This window comes from Syngnathoides biaculeatus, chromosome 7 (genome assembly GCF_019802595.1).
Source record: "Syngnathoides biaculeatus isolate LvHL_M chromosome 7, ASM1980259v1, whole genome shotgun sequence".
Taxonomy (NCBI): domain Eukaryota; kingdom Metazoa; phylum Chordata; class Actinopteri; order Syngnathiformes; family Syngnathidae; genus Syngnathoides; species Syngnathoides biaculeatus.
Genome location: NC_084646.1, coordinates 18,990,414 through 19,009,437, shown reverse-complemented (window position 1 = coordinate 19,009,437; position 19,024 = coordinate 18,990,414). Strand labels below are relative to the sequence as shown.

General features: G+C 41.7%; 2 protein-coding genes, 1 long non-coding RNA gene and 1 other non-coding gene across 4 annotated transcripts; all 4 read right to left on the bottom strand.

Moving 5' to 3' along the window:
• Positions 1–1,092: 1,092 nt before the first annotated feature.
• ncl (nucleolin) lies at positions 1,093–8,097 on the bottom strand. The gene is made up of 16 exons (XM_061825759.1): positions 7,930–8,097; positions 6,944–7,027; positions 6,744–6,858; positions 5,958–6,086; positions 5,464–5,721; positions 5,123–5,269; positions 4,742–4,825; positions 4,259–4,382; positions 3,667–3,803; positions 3,478–3,604; positions 3,273–3,409; positions 3,055–3,178; positions 2,646–2,791; positions 2,335–2,461; positions 1,895–2,178; positions 1,093–1,768 (listed from the first exon to the last, which is right to left on the bottom strand). The coding sequence occupies exons 1-16, from the start codon at positions 7,945–7,947 to the stop codon at positions 1,707–1,709; spliced, it is 2,103 nt and encodes a 700-aa protein (XP_061681743.1). The 5' UTR covers positions 7,948–8,097; the 3' UTR covers positions 1,093–1,706.
• On the bottom strand, positions 5,785–5,922 carry LOC133504161 (small nucleolar RNA SNORA57). The gene has a single exon (XR_009795917.1). It is a non-coding gene; the product is annotated as a small nucleolar RNA SNORA57 (small nucleolar RNA).
• Positions 8,098–12,523: 4,426 nt separating the features above from the next.
• nppc (natriuretic peptide C) lies at positions 12,524–15,617 on the bottom strand. Its single transcript, XM_061825479.1, has 3 exons — positions 15,431–15,617; positions 14,575–14,867; positions 12,524–13,496 (listed from the first exon to the last, which is right to left on the bottom strand). Exons 1-2 carry the CDS (start codon positions 15,521–15,523, stop codon positions 14,598–14,600), a joined length of 363 nt encoding a protein of 120 aa, XP_061681463.1. The 5' UTR covers positions 15,524–15,617; the 3' UTR covers positions 12,524–13,496; positions 14,575–14,597.
• Positions 15,618–17,497: 1,880 nt separating this feature from the next.
• LOC133504129 (uncharacterized) lies at positions 17,498–18,470 on the bottom strand. Its single transcript, XR_009795907.1, has 3 exons — positions 18,318–18,470; positions 17,991–18,048; positions 17,498–17,737 (listed from the first exon to the last, which is right to left on the bottom strand). It is a non-coding gene; the product is annotated as an uncharacterized LOC133504129 (long non-coding RNA).
• Positions 18,471–19,024: the final 554 nt, after the last annotated feature.

The following is a 19,024-nucleotide window of genomic DNA, read 5'->3' as shown; positions in this document are numbered from 1 at the left end:
TGTTCATTCCGCGACGTCGTACGTGCTTGGAAACGCCTTCTTGATTTTCGTAATGGTGAATACACAGTGCGATACCATGATACGTGCAAGTGCCATCCGCATCTTAATACTTCCGTCAGTCAATAACATCGTAAAGTCAGCCGCGACTCACAGCTGGGGGCGGGAGTGTCAGCCATTTCGACTTACACTCAGCTGTTGCAAAATGTGTATTTTTAATCTATTTCACGTTCTTGTTGAAAGCTCATGGATAGAAATGTTAGGGTAACTGAATAGCAGACCAAGGCCTAGACTCTGAATACATCATTTAGAATTGCAAATTCGGTTTGCTGAAAAGGAGCTATCACGTGTCATTGTAATGCCATGGTTAAGTTCTAAGTGACTGTAGTCACAAGGCAAGCACTGTTGAGCAGTACTCCCGTTACTTTGACTCAGGTACCGAGCTGTTGTTACACTCCCCCCTGGTGGACGTCATCCCATAACGCTCCAAGGCCGTCAGGTTTATTCTCACTGTGGCTCTATCAGCATTTCAAACTAATTCCAATGAGGCCTCATCCGGTGGTTTCAGCCAAATAGTATGGCATCCAAATACTTGGATGGAAACCTGACCGTACTTGTATTCTGAAGACTTTATAGAGACCCACTCAACACTGATTTCAAATCCCACATTTGCCCACCTCAACACTTGTTCTGGCCAGTAATAATAAAAACTTTCATACAATATGCTGTACTAAGATGCAAACGATGGGCACCTTCTTGCCAACAATTTGACATCTCAGGAGGCATTGCATGCTGACAATTTAAGAGCAAACACCAAACTTCAGTTAATATACTTCAATTTGGCTGTAAAGGTCATCCACCAACTATGAAGTGTTAATCATTGCACACAATCCAAATCGTGCATGTTTCAAACGGCAAATTGGTTGTATCATTTGTAACCGATGGCACCCAAATTTCTTAAGTCTCTGTCATTTCCTTTTGCTTCCGTCTGACCTCTTGAACAAGTCACCCTTCTGAAAGAGCATATTCTTAGTTGGCCTCACCTGCTTAAATACAAAAGCTTCATTTCAAAACCAAGTGGAATGAGTAACAGTATAAAAATCACCTTCAAGGTTTATTCAATGAAACAATTAGATTCTCAGATGGGAAACAGTCAACACACTACAAATATGTTACACAATTCTGAGGTGCAGTCATTCTCCAACATCCTGACCTCTTTGCCATACCAGACTGAGGACTCAAACCCTATCAAAATATGCTTTACACATTACAGTAAAACTAAAACTAAACAAATAAAACCAAAATGTGGATACAAGTGTAGGTTTTGTTTTTTACAAAATGATAAAATAGAAAGCATACAAACTGTTTAATTTACACATGTATCGGAAGGGGAACAAAGAAAAATGACTAGCTCTGTTTTCACAGCAAACTCGTGTTGCTAGACCCATTCCGTTTCACTCCTAAACGTACAAACTAAAGAGGTGGAGGGGTGCATGTTTTTATTCAGGACATTCAGTACTCGCACAAGTTGAAAGGTCAACTGTGCCCTTTTGGCACAGGAGGGCAGGTAAAGTTGGAGGATTCTAAATACAGGGGCTAAAATGCCCGTTTAAACAGTTAAATATTTATCAATGACGCTTTCTGGAATGTCCAAAAGCTCTGAAAACTGATGAAACCAGAGTCCATTCAAAAAGTAAAACAGACTAAATTTAGTCATCAAATTTAATTTTCTTTCCTTGGGGCTTGCCTCCAAAACCACCACCTCGTCCACCTAAAATGATTAAAAAAAAAAAAAAAAGTCAGCACAACTTCAATTCATCAAAACCGAGAGGGCAATGCACAAAACTGATTCAGTCTGTCAACTTAAGAAATGCAAAATCAGATGGGATAAAATTACCTCCAAAGCCGCCACGGCCGCCGCCACGGCCACCTCCACGTGGGCCTCCTCTTCCTCTGCCCCCAAAGCCACCACGTCCACCAAAGCCGCCACGACCTCCTCTTCCACCACCACCACCACGGCCACCGAAGAAGCCGCCGCCTCCACGGCCTCCACGGAAACCACCTTCACCCTTTGGTTTGGCGTAGTCCAGAGTCACCCTGCTACCGTCGATTTCACCATCCTCCATAGCTTCCTTGGCTGCTTTGCAGTCATCCTCATTGTCAAAGTCCACAAAGCCGAACCTACAGAGAAAACAAGTTTACTTTTTGTCCATTGGTTGCTGCAAAACATTTAATGCTAGTTCAGTTTTCTCGCAAAGTAGCTGCTTGTAAAAACTGCCAGGCTAATCATTCGTATCTACACAGGACAGTGCCCACAAATAATTTCAGTTAACATACCCTTTAGAAGAACCCGTGTCTCTGTCTGTGACAATCCTAGCACCCACTGCGCCATCAAACGCATCTTTGAGTGTTTGATCCGTTGTCTCCTCTGAGAGACCCTTGACAAAAAGCGTCTTCGTTGGACCTAGTCACAAGAATACATTCATGTTAAGGCTAATTTGGCTTTACTAACACAAAGCAAACTATAGTGCGTAGCTGAATAGATGCAATCAGGACTTGACTATCTGAAATCCTCACAGAGTTTCAGGAGATCAAATTTTCATCATCTGACCAATCACAGCAGTCCAGTGTCGAGTTTGTAGACCTACCAGAGTTCCCCCTGCCTCCTTCAGGCCTGCCACCGCTGTTCTGGGTGAACTCAAGTCGGATTGGGCGCCCTTCAATGTCTGTGTTGTTCAGTGTCTCCATGGCTTCCTTGGCATCTTCTGCACTTTCAAACTCTAAAAAGGCATACCTGTGAAAGATGAGATGAATGTAGGTTTTCAAACCACATTAAGGTTACCCACTGCATGGTAAACACTTGTAGCACAGCAGACATGGGCAGCAACCTCATATGACTGGGGTGAGCCTGTATAAACTGTGCACTAGCTCTGCTTCCCATGCAGCTACGCGCATAATCATGGCAAGATTACGAGGAGCTCAAGAGAAGGTCAAACAAAACTACACTGATGGCGTGACACTTCGAGGTCAGTTTGCCACCCAAAAAGGTTTACTCACCCTCTGGGTCTGCCATCTCTCTGGGGGATTCTGATGGCAACAGCCTTCTCAAAAGTAGATTGTAAGACCTCTTCTGTGGCGCTAAAGGCTAGATTGTTCACCAATAATGTCTTGCTGGCTGCACCTGCAGGGGGCAACAATTCAGACGTTAGATCACTGTAGATACCCTTTCATACATCAAAAAAGGACGAAAGAAAAATCTACTGCAACACACTCACCTGCTACCTTGGCGCCTTTCTGGCTTTTTTCTCCCACAAAATCCAACATCACAGACCGTCCTTGTATATCACAGCCCTGTGCCTCCTCCAGCATTTTCTCTGCCTCAGCCTCGGTTTTGAACTCAATGTAAGCGATTCTGTGAAAATATTAGCGGCATTCAATTAACGCTGGGGAAAGATGTTGAACATTTTCACCAAGTCTTACCCTCTATTGGACCCATTTTGGCCAAGTGGCACCCTGACATCAACTGCATCTTCAAAAACCTCTTTCAAATCATCAACCGTAGCAGCGAAGGGAAGGTTTTTAACAAAAAGCGTCCGAGAGTCCCTTTCTGTAGGCACAAAAGAGTTAACATTATAAGAAATGCTGTACCATTTTGTCCACCAACAGTACCTTTTTTGCCTTCCTGGGAGTTTTCCTTGCTTCTGGCCTTATCCAGCTTGATTTCCTGGCCCATAACCTTTTTGCCGTTGAGTTCCAGTGCCTTCTGCATGTCCTCTTCACAGGAAAATTCGACATAGCCAAATTTCCTATTGAAGAAAGTCACGATAGTGATTCAAAAATGCCACTTTAGAAAGGCCTGCTAAAACCTAATTAACATGTTTAGGAAATTGCATTTTATTTTTAATAGTGCCTGAAGGCTACGTAAGAATGCACTTTCATAGTACAACTCAAACAGTTGTCCTGCTGCAGCCATCACGGTAACAAAGAGGCTAAGGATGCCACCTGCAAGTCTTACACCAAAGACATGCTTGTTAAATCAACAGTTAATGCCTTTTCATGCTACCACTAAGCAAAATACAAATATTCTCTCTAAATTAACTTAGAATCTTAAATTTTCGGTCACCAGTGAAAAACTATCCCTAATTAGCTTTAGTAGAATCATGACCAGCCAATTGCTTTACAATTAAGAACAAGCTCACGATTTAAGTGTTCAACTTTTTTTTTTCCACGAGTTAATGGAATTTAGAACAAAATGTCTTACTTGGATGCACCTAACCGGACATCAGCGATCTCGATGCCATTCTTGCTGAAGAATTTCCTCAATGAACTTTTTATTTCGTCAAAGTCTTTGTTGGCATTCAGGTTTCCAGCAAACAAACAGAAACCTTACAGATGGGATCATACATGTACTTCAGTACAAATGGTACATTAGGGAACAGCAGTCATCCCAAAAATGAAGTTGATCAGCAGGTTAATGCCCTTTCACACTGCACTATTTTCTTTGTGGCTACCGTAGCAGTAGTAGTAGTAGCGGACATGTCTTTCCCCAGTTTTGGTGTGAGCACACTGAAATCACCCCCCCCCCCCCCCCCCCGGATCTCGTGCAACTTTTCAATGAGTTGTGGCGCCATGACAGCAAATCCCCACCCAGCGTCCTTGAGGCACAAACACGACCAAACAGGTGCATGACAGTATGCTGCGTTCCAGTAAGTGCAATGTGAAAAGGCCTTTAGAAAATTCCTACCTTCTCCTTCTGACTTTGCCTTCTTGGCAGGTGGTGTGTCCTTCTTGCTCTCTGCCTTCCTCTTAGCAGGAGTCACTGGGGCTTCTGTTAATTCAAGTTTCATAAAATTCAGTCTTTCAAATTTGGAAGTCGATTGGGCTACTGGGTTGTACAATTCTACAACTAAAAGCAAGTTGACTACAAAGCTTCTGGGTAGAACTTTTGCAAAACTATGAAAATGGGTGTGTGAAATCATGTGAGATGCATATACAGTTATACCCACCTTTATAACTGACCTTTCCCCACACCCCGTTGTCAAATTACTTATATGGGCAATACTGACACTCAAACCTAGTACATTTCATCCCAGTAAGATCAGGTGATTTTCAGTCCCTAACTCACCCTCTTCTTCGTCTTCATCCTCCTCTTCGTCATCATCATCATCATCATCCTCCTCCTCCTCCGACTCTTCCTTGGCTTTTACCATGCCTGCCTTCTTTGCTTTGGCAGCTGCTGGAGCAGGTGTTGTGTCCATTTCCTCTTCTGATTCTGAAAACCATGGAAGCCATGAAGACAAAATTGTGGCCATATGCAAACTACACATGATAAAGAGAAGTCAGATACATAGTAAGGTGACATCACACAATTTTCAGTATTAAGTCCCTTAATGATCATCATTTGTAAAATCTACACAAAGTACCCCACCCCCCGCAAAAAAAAACATGCCTCATGAATTGTCTTACCATCTTCGTCATCATCATCATCCTCCTCCTCATCATCATCATCATCATCTTCGTCGTCATCCTCATCATCTTCGTCCTCTTGTTTAGCTGGCGTAGCCTTTGGCTTAACAGCTTGTTTTGCAGCCTTCTTGGGAGGGTTTTCTTCTTCCTCTTCATCGTCAGAGGGCTCCTTTGCAGGCTTGGCTTTCACTTGCTTGGCAGGGGCCTTTGACTTTGCTGCTTTCTTGGGTGGTGGGGCCTCCTCTTCAGACTCTTCATCTAGAGCAAATACACCAAATCAGCTGCTTCCACAAACAAAATGTAAACGTGAAAACTTGATACCCATGTCACAGCGATTGAGGATAGAACTGGTGGACAATAAACACACCAGCACCGAAGACATAGCGCTGTTGGGTTACTATTCCTCCGAACATTACACACATGAGTACTGATGACCACATGTGTGCCAAGAAATGGAGGGTGCATTAAATATTAAACAAGCTTGCGAGACATACCATCATCTTCATCATCGTCATCAGATTCTTCAGCAGGTGCCGCTTTTGCAGCGGGTGTAGCTTTTGCAGCGGCTTTAGCAGAACTTTTGGCAGGGGTTTTCTTAGGGGCTGGGGCCTCTTCTTCAGACTCTGGGTGGATCAAAAATAAACATTTATTAAAATTAAGTATAGATTACAGGAGTTCGAAACAGCAACAGGCTTCGATTAGTGTACTTTAAACACTGCCTCTGTCACTCAATTTTTCAAATCAGATTTATTGAACTTGTACTTTGATGCTTGCAATTAATCACAAGTGACTGGACCACAGCAACACATTCTGGAGTGACACAGTATTATGAACTTTTTGCGCTTCAATGTAGTCCTGCACTGCACCATATGCAAATTGTCTCATTTTGAAGTCCCACCGTGATGACCCAAAACATTTCCTACCCGGCATACCAGTGTGAGTGCCCCCCCACTTATCTTTGCACTACACCACATTTTATACACCCATTTGTGGTTAAGAAGTATGTGTGGCCAAAATAAACTAATCTGAGTTTAGTTTAATGGAAAATACTTTTCACTTTTAAGAATTTATGTATACTTTTAGCTCCAGCGACATGAGACCTTGGAAAGCTTATAGATTACCTTCTGTTTCTCATACACATTTAGTATATTACCGAGTTATATTAAAGTAACATTACTAAGTACAGTGTCTGGCTAGGCTATTGACCTTTGGTTATGAGCAACCTTTTATTAAAATATTTCAAGAAGTTCTGTTTGGGCATATTTGAAATCACAGCTCACCAGAATCATCATCTTCACCTTCACTTTCTGCCTTCTTGGTAGTCTTGCCATTTTTTGCATTAACATTGGCAGCTTTGGCTGGTGTAGCTTTCTTTCCCACTTTTGGTGGAGGAGTCTGCAAAACACGAAAACTAGGCAAATAACTAACTGTATTTTGGGGGGGGGGAGTACATGAAATTCAGCATTACATGATACTGTACCTCTTCCTCTTCACTTGATTCTTCATCCACTTCTTTGGGAGGCGGTGGGGCTTTTTTCTTTTGGTTCGCTTGTTTATTAGCTGCCTGAATTTGGATGAGTAAAACAAGATTAATCAGTTTCCATCTGTCCCTAAACTGCAGCAAAATCACATTACACGCGCAATCAATAAAGGCCTCACCCAATGTACTGTGTTTCTATAATCGAACCACTTGAATTTATAACTGATTATGTAGAATCTCTATATTCTATATTGCATAAAACGCATGTGTTACGTGTGGCGACAAAGTCGGGGGTCGTAGCGTGGGCGCCTGCCTCGTGTGTCGATGGGGGAGGCGCCAAACCCACGTGGAACACCGCTGATCGTCTTGTTAGCATCGAAGCTAACGTTACAGTTGAAAGGCAATCAAACAATGACGGGAGTAAATGCGCAGGCGCTCAAATAAGATTTTCAAAAACAAATCGACAAATCAACAATACCGCATGGAGTCTACATCACAAACAATGTTTTATTAAGTTTCATTTGAACGACTAACCGTCGTGCTAAAGCGTTCGATAGGAGTTTTAGTCAAAGCCCGAGGATTCTATACGGCGTTGGACCAGAGTACTCGAAATCGGCCTGCGTGTGGAGGTGATCTCCGCGCGTGAATGCCATCTTGAGTGGCTAGCTGCTAGCAGGCCCAGCTACAACTAAAAAGCAAGGCAACATGGCCGCTCGAAATCCAGGAAGATACGATGGCCATTTGATTGGCGTTAAATCGCATTCTCTCTGCTAACGCATTGGCGTTGGCAGACGTTCAATTCTATTTAACAATTATCGGCGTGGTTTAACAGGTATACCCTATGGGTAATAATGGAATTGCTTACAAGACGAAACAACCACAGTACTCCATTAAGGCCTCATCGTACGCGGACACGAGCTTCTACTATCAACTAGAAAGGCAAAGCAAATCATTTTATCGATAAAATGAAACTTGACAGGTCTTACCTTAGCTAACTTCACCATCGTGTTACCGTGTTGTTGAATGAAGCAGACGCGTAAAAGAAGTCAGCAAATCTCTACTGCATGCACGTGGCTGTGCTTACACGATGAGGCATTGAACAGGAAAGGAAAGACCGAGACGGGGACGCGCTCCTTACTCTTTAGCCGAGCGCGTTCACGAGAGGCCCTCCCACGTGACGCTCTCGCCCAATCACACCAGAGATCTTTCAATCGCGCCCGCGCCTCGCCTCCATGGAGAAAACCAAACAAAATGGAGAACAACGGCTACTTGTTTCTACCACCGTGAAAAATACAAATACTGTACTGTATTTGTTTGCACGACATTTTAATAATACCAGTAAAATGAGTGGGTGCTGTACTTTTTTTGTTTTTAGAAATTAATCCTTTGCATTTGAAAGGTAGTCATTTTGCTGACTTTCCTTTACACTTTTTGTTTTTTTTACATTGTAGGTGGGAGGCCAACAATATGGGTAAATTATTTCTCAAACATAGAAACACTTGGTCGAATTAAGACAGAATATAACTTTACAAAACAAAACAAGGTTCCCCTGCTATTACTATTATTATGCATTACGGATTTTTATTTTTTTTTATATTCACATTGCGCATAATTCATCATAACACAGTATTTTGAATTTATCTTGAATATGTGAATGTTGTGTTTTTTATGGCAGTATGAACACTTACTAATTAACTTACTAACCTAAAAAAAAAGAATAAAAAAAACACATTACAAGGAATAAAATGTAGAGATCCACCCTGAGCCCCTTCCTGTTTGCGGTAGTAATGCATAGGGTGACAGATGAGGTTAGACTGGAATCCCCTTGGACTATGATGTTCGCAAATGATATTGTGATCTGCAGTGAAAGCAGGGAACAGGCGGAGGAACAATTAGAAAGATGGAGGCACGCACTGGAAGGGAGAGGAATGAAGATTAGCCAAAGTAAAAGAAAATATATGTGCAGGAATGTTTGGGGCGGAGGAGGAGGAGTGAAGCTCCAGGGAGCAGAGATAGCGAGGGTAGTTAACTACAAATACTTGGAGTCAACAATACAGAGCAATGGAGAGTGTGGTAAAGTGAAGAAATGGGTACAAGTGGGGTGGAACAGTTGGCAGAAGGTGTCTGGTGTTCCATGTGACAGAAGAGTCTCCACTAGGATGAAGGGCAAAGTTTATAAAACAGTGGTGAGGCCGGCCATGATGTACGAATCAGAGACGGTGGCTCTGAAGAAACAACAGGAAGCACAACTGGAGGTAGCAGAAATGAAGATGTTGAGGTTCTCGCTCGGAGTGAGCAGGTTGGACATAATTAGAAATGAGCTCATTAGAGGGACAGCCAAAGTTGGATGTTTTGGAGACAAGATTCGAGAGAGCAGACTTCGATGGTTTGGACATGTTCAGAGAGATTATTGGTAGAAGGGTGCTGAGGATGAAGCTGCCGGGCAAAAGAACGAGAGGAAGACCAAAGAAAAGGTTGATGCATGTTGTGAGGGAGGACATGAGGACAGTGGGTGTAAGAGAAGAAGATGCACGGCTTAGATGGAAAAAGATGACAAGCCGAAAGGAAACGAAGAAAAGAAGAAGACAAGGAATAAAATGTATATGGCGTATGAGGATTAAGTGAAAGGTTTGTGGGCAATGGTAGCCATTTATTTTTCACCCAAAAAATTGAAACTTTATTTTTCTATGAGTTGGGATAGCCTCCAGCACTACCACGACCCCTGTGAGGATAAGCGGCTCAGAAAACAAATGAATGAATAATTAAGTCTAAACACTTTTTCCAGAGTTTATAGATCCCTCCTCTTCATAGAAGTTCAAGTCTTACCCCCCGCTCCCTCCCAAATACTCTTCTACAACCTCAATAACGTCATCATCTGTGGCAAAAAGCCTGACAGAAGTGTGACAGCAAGCTTGAGACAAAAAAATTGCCAGCCTGTTGCAATGGAATTGTAAATTAACAGTTTAAGAAGTTAATGGCAAGAGGGAAGAATCTGTTGGAATGTTTGCTACATTTAAAGTTTAATTGACATACTTCGTTAGCGCCTACATAAGAGAAGGAGCTGGAAGAGCTAATGACCTGGATGTAGAGGCTCCCAGAGAATTTTGCATGCTCTTGTCTAACTTCTGGTAGCATGCAAGTAGGGAGGTACTGACAGAAAGACTCTTTATTTCCATTTTCTATTGATTTACAGGATAATTGTATGGATGATGCTGGCCCAAGTAATATTTGAGTTTTACATGTTAATCAAGGCAAGGGAAGTTTCTGAGGTTGGATCAGTTTGTCTTTGTCTTTTTTACTAACCACCAAAAATGCCAAATAGCCAACAGCTGTTGGAATGCAATAGGTTGCAAGGGGGGGGGGGGGGGGCACGGTGGTGCAGGTGTAAAGCGTTGGCCTCAGAGTTCTGAGGACCCGGGTTCTATCCCGGCCCCGCCTGTGTGGAGTTTGCATGTTCTCCCCGTGCCTGCGTGGGTTTTGTCCAGGTACTCCGGTTTCTCCGGTATAAACAGCTAAGAAAATGGATGGATGGATGGATGGATGGATGGATGGTGGTTGCAAGGGCTCAATGTACCATCCATCTATCCATCCATCCATCCATCAATCCATTCTCAACACCGCTTATCCTGCTGAGGTTCACGAGGTGCTGGAGCTGACTATGGGCGAAAGGGGGACTACAGCATTCACTGGGCGCCAATCAGTCGCACGGCACATATAGACATGGACAACCACTTGCACTCACATTCACACTGTCACTGAGCGGGAATGGACACATGTGAGCGTATCACTACATGGTCAGTGACATGGTTCAATATAGAATCTCATCAATTGGTGTCATTTCTTTATGAGCCATGAAAGACTTAAAGGTTGTGTGGCAGTTTGTTTATTGATCCATTTTCTTAGTCGCTCGTCCTCACAAGGGTCGTGGGAGGGTTGGAGCCTATCCCAGCTAACTTCGGGCAGGAGCTGGGGTACACCCTGAACTGATTGCAGTTACGTAATGTGTTGCTGAGCTAAATACTGTCCTGCATATACTGTCTAACTAGTAGTAATACAGAATGTTGGTAATTTTTTTTCTCCACTTAGTAAGCGTGTGACCTTATTTGCAAGTAATTGATGCACCGAGGCAGCTGGAAAGTGTTTGCCTCACAGTTTTGAAGACCCAGGTCCAATCCCGGCCATCCCTGTGTGGAGTTTGCATCTTCTCCCCGTGCCTGCGTGGGTTTTCTCCAGGACCTCCAGTTTTCTCCCACATCCCAAAAACATGCACCATTAATTGGACACTCTAAGTTGCCCCGAGGTGTGATTGTGAGTGTGGCTGTTTGTCTCTATGTGCCCTGCGATTGGCTGGCAACCAGTTCAGGGTGTACCCCGCCTAATTCCCATTGACAGCCGGGATAAGCTCCAGCATTCCCGTAACCCTTGTGAGGATCAGCGAAAGTCAGAAGAAGGTACCAATTAACAAAGTAAACATAAGGAAGCCAATGACATTTTGATTTTTGGAGCAACAGAAATAGTGTGACTGTCATCAGCATTCCCGTGACCCTTGTGAGGATAAGCACCCTGTCGCCCTCTATTGGCAGCTGCCATTGCTTTATTCATGTGCCTTTGTTCGCCTGTCAAGATTTCGCACTTGATGACTGTCACACTATTTCTGTTTTTCCAAAAATCAAAAAGTAATTAGTTTCCTTAAGTTTACTTTGATAATTAGGATCTTCTTGTGACGTTGATGAGGTATAGACTAATGGGATCCAACCAATTAACTTTCAACATTTTGAATACTTCAGACTATAAAAGGTGGACAAGTCATCTCCGTGACATTAGTATACTACCAAAGTACTTTTAAAAGCTTCTTTCAAATGATCAAAGAACGAGTTAATGCACCAAGTGTGTTGGTATGCCCTGTTTTAAGACTCATTTGAAGTGGCTCGCAGTCTAAGTGGTATTTTATCTTCTCCTCGGATTCATTCCGCCCTCTAACGGAGGACCACAGTATTTCACATCACCATAGCCTCTCTGTTCATAAAAGATGTAAAAGTGAATATAGAAAGGCCCATGTTATTAGAATAAGCATTAATATGTGTGAATGTGTCAAATTCCAAAGTGTGACATTATTTGATGTTAATGCAGCTAATTTAAAAAGCCAATCAAACCACATTTTAAGGTGTAACCCCGTAACTGGATGCCAGAAGAGAAACATGCCTGCCTGATTCCAGTCCTTTTGTGCCTCTCACCGTTCATTATAGCCTGAGACTGTGGAACAACCTGTACCCCCCCCACACCCACCACATCCAAAAGCTACTTCATTCTTTCTTATGTTTTCCCCATTAACCCATTTTATGGACTTTGCTTTTATATGTTTCCATTTTAATTTTGGGTTGCTTGTTTGTGTTAAATGTTGCACATTTTTCCTGTATGCCTTTTTTTTAAACACTGTGCTGAGAAAAGAGTCATGTAAGTGAGCATTATCAGAAGTGTGGAAATACTGAAAGGGAGTGTTTCCCACCTTTATTTAGTCAAGGCACCCATTTTACATATTAAAATCCCATGGTCCACAATCGAACAAAATGTCCCCAAAAATAATGCTAAAAATTTATTCACAAATTCACTTCCTCAGTGTGGAATCTGGGCCTGTTCTAACACAAAGCGAATATGATCGCAGATAACTTTTCATGGATGCCAACAGGTGTTTACAATGTTATTGTACCATTTAGTGGAAGAGTATTTACTTGCCTTGACTGTCACTATATGTCACAGACATACAAAGATGAACAAAGATACGTTTGTAATGAATACAAAAAAATATTGACTTAATATCCAATGGCACCTCTGATGATCTCTCATGAAACGCCAGTACATTCCAGTTGAGAATCACTGTTGCAAGTGTTTTGCGTGATCACACGTAGCTGAATTACAAAATGCTGAAATTTATTTTTGTTTCATTCAATAGTATACTTTGTGTATATTCTTTCACCTCAGGACATTTTTTCCTTACATGGAAAACCCAAATGCTATCTCAACTACTGGACGTTATCCCCATTCATGAAAACATAAAAGCTTGAGAAGACTCATGTAAGTGCACATGGAATATTCTTTTTATCATTTTTGAAAACATTTACAACTATTTTGAGACACAAGAAAAAGTTACAAACAGAATTGACCTGCAGTTTGCAATTCTTTTTCAAAATGTTACATAAATAAAAGTGATTTATAAATATCTCTTTTTTTATAAACATATAAATAGTCTTTAACATAAATACATTTTTGCAAGAGGAAGATGAAGTACATGAATGTACAGCAGCAACAATATACAGCTTTGCGGCTTGTAGTTTTTATACCTTTGTCTTAAAGTTTTGCATTGTATATATCTCCATATACAGTTATACCTGCATATTTTTAGACATATTTATTTGAGGCTTTTGTAGCGTTGTCATCTCAGTCTCGTTTAATGCTGGTCATGATGACTTTCGTACCAAAAATCTGACACTTGTTGTTTTTTTCCCCCCTTAGGATGGAAACAAAATTAATATTTCCAAACCCATCCTACAGAGATCTGTGGAAAAGACAAGAGAGGAGGGAAGAAATGTTAGTGATGTTGACTTATTTAATTGATTCATCCTTTACTACACAGTGTGATTGTGATATGCTTTGATTTTGCATCATAAGAACACACACACGCACACACACACACGCACACACGCACACACACACACACACACACACACACACACACACCACACACACACACACACACACACACACACACACACACCACACACACACACACACACAGACGCAATCTGACAAATTGGATGAGGTATTTGCAATCCATGGGAATCAGGATGAGTGTCATGAGTTCACACAACACCAATTTATGTTATTTACTGTACTTATAAGTCATCTAGTATAGTCTATTCATTGATAGATTTATTCCCCCAATAATGAAAAAAAAAGTGTATTCGGATTACATTTGCAATATAACAAAATGCCACCTGTATGGCTGCTCCTACAGTCTTTCTTTCTCGTATATTGTCATCAACGGTGATGGCCGCATTTTGTAAAAGTGCCACTTCTTGTCAGAAGAAGACCTGCCTGGACAGTTTTCCAGATTTAACCTCAAAAGAATTTCCCATGCTCTATTTGGGAGGAATCTTGTGTGGCAACCAAGCTTGACTCCCTTTCTCAAGATCAACAATTCTCAGAAATCACAACTGAGGTGGATACAGTGTACTTTACGGCTGTGTCACCCAAACAGAATATGGATTGTAAAACAGAACATAGTTAAAAAAAAACACACAAATAAAGTCCAGTAAGAGTCAATATTAATGCACCTCAGAAGTTTAACGGGAGCACAAAATAATCATCTTTTCCTAAAATAGTGAGATGCACAGAGGCTACTGTAAGTACCCTGTAAGTGTAAAAAATACTACGCACATATGAGTGTAGGAGAGCCATTGTACCAATATGAATTTTTTTCTGAAAGTGCAATTCCATCAAACATTGCAACAAGTTCTTCTTTTGTCAATTTAAAAACTTCTCACTTTTGAATCGGATCTTTTTGGATCCATGTACTGTATACGCTAGCATGCCAAGGACAGGGAACGGGGGAAAAAAGTATGTTAAAGACTCACCGTCAAAAAGATGTGATCCAATACTAGCAGCCCATACCACTGACGGTTCCTATCCTATCCATCTTATGTCCGAAACAGCCACTCCGCGCCGCAGAAGCCCCTTTCTTGTTTCCAGGTTTGTGCTTCCTCGGTGCGGGCTGGTCGTTGAGCAACCGAGCCCACATCCCCCTCCGGGTGTCCATGCGTAAATCTCGCAATAAGCGCATCCGAGCGCGCACGGCATCTACGCGTCTGTCCCGCTCCTCTGACTCCAGAAGGTCCGTCAGCTCGTCCCCCAGCAAACTTCGGAGGGACTGAAACACAAACATCACAAATGCGTTATTAGTGGGACCGGACCAGAAAGAAGGTGCTTTGGATCACCTTTGCATATGACGACTTTGGATGAGAAATTTCAAGTTGGTGCAATGTGCACGACTCTCATCACGTGCGCAATGAACACGGGTTTTGTTTCGAGTCATCCAAATAAAAGGTTGGCATTCCCCCCCCCCCTTTTAAATTCGCGAAGCAGGTGCTTTATAAACGTTCTTCCGGTCTGGCTAAACTAATTCAAGTTACTTCGATTATCTTTGAATTATTATTTTTTTTTCCCTGTTTGCTATAAGAGTTTTCAAGTTGCGGTTCATGCGTCATGGTGATCATACGAACCAATTTGCATGTCCCATGACATTGTGAAATTGTTGTCGCAAGTAAACAAAGATAACATAACTACATCTTGAGTGGGGGAAAAATCTGTAGAAACTTAATCAGTGGCTAAAACTGCCTGGCATGGGTAGGAGTGGGTATATTATCCCTTCACCGCAGCATCATGCACCCACCCCCCTCCCCCACTCACCGAAGCAATCACTGATGAACTTACCTTCTGCTGCGCCTCAGATAAAGGTTTTGCGCGCATCCTCCCCGAAAGCAGCGTGACCACAAGTCCACATGCTATCAAGTACGACAAGTTCATCTTCAAAATTCTACTCTAAAGGGGGATTCCTTTGGTCAGAGTGTGGACGTAGTACAGAAGCCAATAAAAGCTTGGGATTCGTCCTGTACGCCAAAGCTTCTCAATTGCTCTTCTGGTTGCGTGTATCAAGCCTTAGAGCACTTTATAGCCAGCCCACGGTGATGTCATGACAACCTGCGTAACAGTCGTCCTTCCTTGCCAGCTGCCTGTTTTCATACCTGCCCCTGCACACGTCACGCCAAGGATTAATTGAATGATACAAGATGATCCGGTCATTTGGGTTTGGGAGGAAATTGGATAGACTTTGATCTATCAATATTCATTCATTTTTTTTTCAACCCCCACTTTAAAACTCTGGCTAGGATGTAGCATCTGAAACCGATTGTGCTTTCGAAGGCTGCGAATTGTGGGAGCGACTTTGGTGCACAAATCACAGCAGGGATGAGAATTTTACGCACACGTTTCCCCCCTCCAATTAAGCGGTGATCACAAATGTGATAGTTAGTGTAAGATACATATCCCACTTCTCAACTCAAACCAATTTTGCTCTTTGCTCTTAATTCAAAATACCATAGAATCCGGTTAGTGGGAAATTTAACATTTATGTTACAATGTCTTCCATCATGTATAGCTTCATTATTTTAATTTTATGTAAATTTTTTTAGACATACATAAGCACAGGCAACAGCAGCTCCCATTCCAAACTCAAGGTAGCATTATGATTCTTATAAGTAGCCAACAAAGTCTCATGCATATTATTTAGCAAAAGCAGGCTCTCTATATAGCATAGCAACACTATATTAGAGCACTTACCTTGGAAAAAGTGTGCCAACAGATATAAAATCCTGACATATAATCCAAGCTGATTTTTTAAAGCTGCCTATTATATGAACACTTCAAGCAGGCTGTAAAGTTATATTAAAGGCTTGTGATAAATATTGCTTGTGCTATATTCACAAGATAAGCATGACTAGAAATGTTTTGCAAACGTGATGTGTAAAAATAGGCAGTTGACATACAGTACAGTACATTGAACTGTAACATGAGCACTGGGAAAACTTTTGAGTCTGAAAGTTACATCCTCAAGCAGCACTTTCTGTGTTGAGACACCGAGTGGCAGTGTTCGCTATGCTGAAAAAGGGAATTGCACTCAGTGCAGATTTAATGGATCCATATCATCCAAATATAAAATGATTTAAAGTGGCATGTGAGTAGAATGAAGACACTTAGCAAGTTTGACGTACGCATGTAAGTGATTCGACCCTGAGCCTGCCTTGAAACGTCATTTCATATCCAAAAAGGCCCTTTTTATTCTCATGTCAACGTACAGTATGTACACAATGTGACCTCTGCTTTTAACCTAATCGTGAACGCAGACATGAGTCAGAAAGTGGAACAGTTGGATGCTTTCCAACTCCTGCACAGTGATTGGGGTGTTTTGGTGGCATACTCATACTACCCAAGACTTAAATCCATCCTTAATACACTTTTCCCAGAAATAAATGATGGAGTAGTTGAGTTGACTTTTCTGCGGGAGATAGCAACCAGACACTGTAACAACTGACCCTAAACGTTTCATGAACTGGGAAAACCCTACTATGTGAGAATGAATCAGTCAGCATGTTGCAGAAACCACACATTTACTGATATGAAATCCTTGCTTAATTTTACGATGAATAATTGTGTAATAGACATTGAAACTGTATAGTCCAAGGCACAAGAGGTTTCCAGTAAAAGAGGTTGAACAGCTTATTAGAGGTGAATAAATCTTTAAAGTGCTGAGCATGGATATTCCATCTTCATGCCCTTTTTTCCCATTCACACACACACACACACAGAACGAAATGAATGCAATGAAAGATTTAATATTATAAGCATCACCAGTAATGCAATATCACAACCTTTGGTTTCCAATAATAGAACACTGTCCACACTGTGTGCTATAACTTCCTGTGTCACAGTGGCAGACAAAATATAAAACTACAAATCCCAGAAAGAGGTGCAGAAAATGTTGCTGGGTGTACACTATATGGATGATTTAGGAGGTGACATATTTATTCAGATATGGTACAGTCCAAGGTACAAAAATCACAAATTGTGGTTTAGTCAGAGTCAGGTGGATCCGTCCATCCAGAGTCTCCAAATGTGACTGATATGTGGGGAGTCTTTTGTCGCGTAAGTCAGACCCGTATGGACATCAGGCATTTGTCATCCCTGTAAGAACAGGGATGGAAAGTTGGTCAAAGACATACGGCACAAAAAAGTAGAACTACAAATATACTGAGAATAAAATTTGAATCTTTCACACCACTGTCTCCAGATATCTCTGCGAGACTAGCTCTTTTCAATATTCAGTCATTGGTTAATAAATCAATGTTGATTAATGACATCACAACAATGCACCAGCACAGACTGCCACAAAGCAAAGAATTAAATATCAACAAATTGATGAGACAATGAGGTACACCTGGAGTAGACAAGTGGCTGGAGGGACTGGGCTGATGAGAAGAAGGTGAAATCAAAACCTAACAAGCAAGAGAAAACATGAACATGGGACCAAAGGAAAAAAAACAAACAAAAAATTATATATATATATATATATATTCCAAATACCAAAACACAGATAATCATGTTCTGTTTCATGAGTTTAAAAGCCAATCTCCACATCAACTGTGGAACTCCAATATCTCCAAGTGCAGAAATAGAAGACAAGTAAAAAAGGCTGGTGAAACTCCAAAGAAAATTTCCACAATAATAATAAAAGAGCACTAGAGACAAAAAAGAAGTGGCTTACACAGTATAAAAGCACAAGGAGATATTATGCGATGTATTGGGGATCCGACAAGAACTAAACAATTGCGGGCACCCCAATGCACGGAGCTCTCACTGCGTACAGTTGACTTGAACAGGTGCACAGGACACGAGAGAAAGGAAGAAGCTGATTGGAGGAGACACACAAGGAGGCCCTGTCAAGAGAACAATTGACAAGCCACAAGTGATACTAATAAGCAGGATGGGCAAAAGGGGCCCTTCCGGAGGGCTCTAGAGACAAAGATCTGGGCTAGAGACATGTTGTCAACTCTGATATGGGAACAAGGTACTCTTAAAAGGTACTGTTTGCAGTTTTAATTAAAAAGAAGCTTTTGTCGTAAGAGTCACTGATGGTGTAGTGGTACATACCCCTGCCTTTGGGGCGGGCAGCGTGGGATTGATTCCTGTTCAGTGATGGTGTCTTCCCTGCCCCTCACTGGTGACCAGTTCAGGGTGTAGTCTACCTTGATAGGCTCCAGCTTTCCCCTGATCCCTTGTGAGGATAAACGGCTTGGATAATGGATGGATGGAAGTTTTTGTCACACAGTATATTACCACTGTCACTATGACCTGACAGTAGAATATGATTCAAACATATTTTGGGGAAAAATCATCTCTCTCTGCCCACAGCTAATGCCTCTAATTTTACGCAAAGTTTAATGATTATTTTAAACCGTCTTCCAAAGTTAA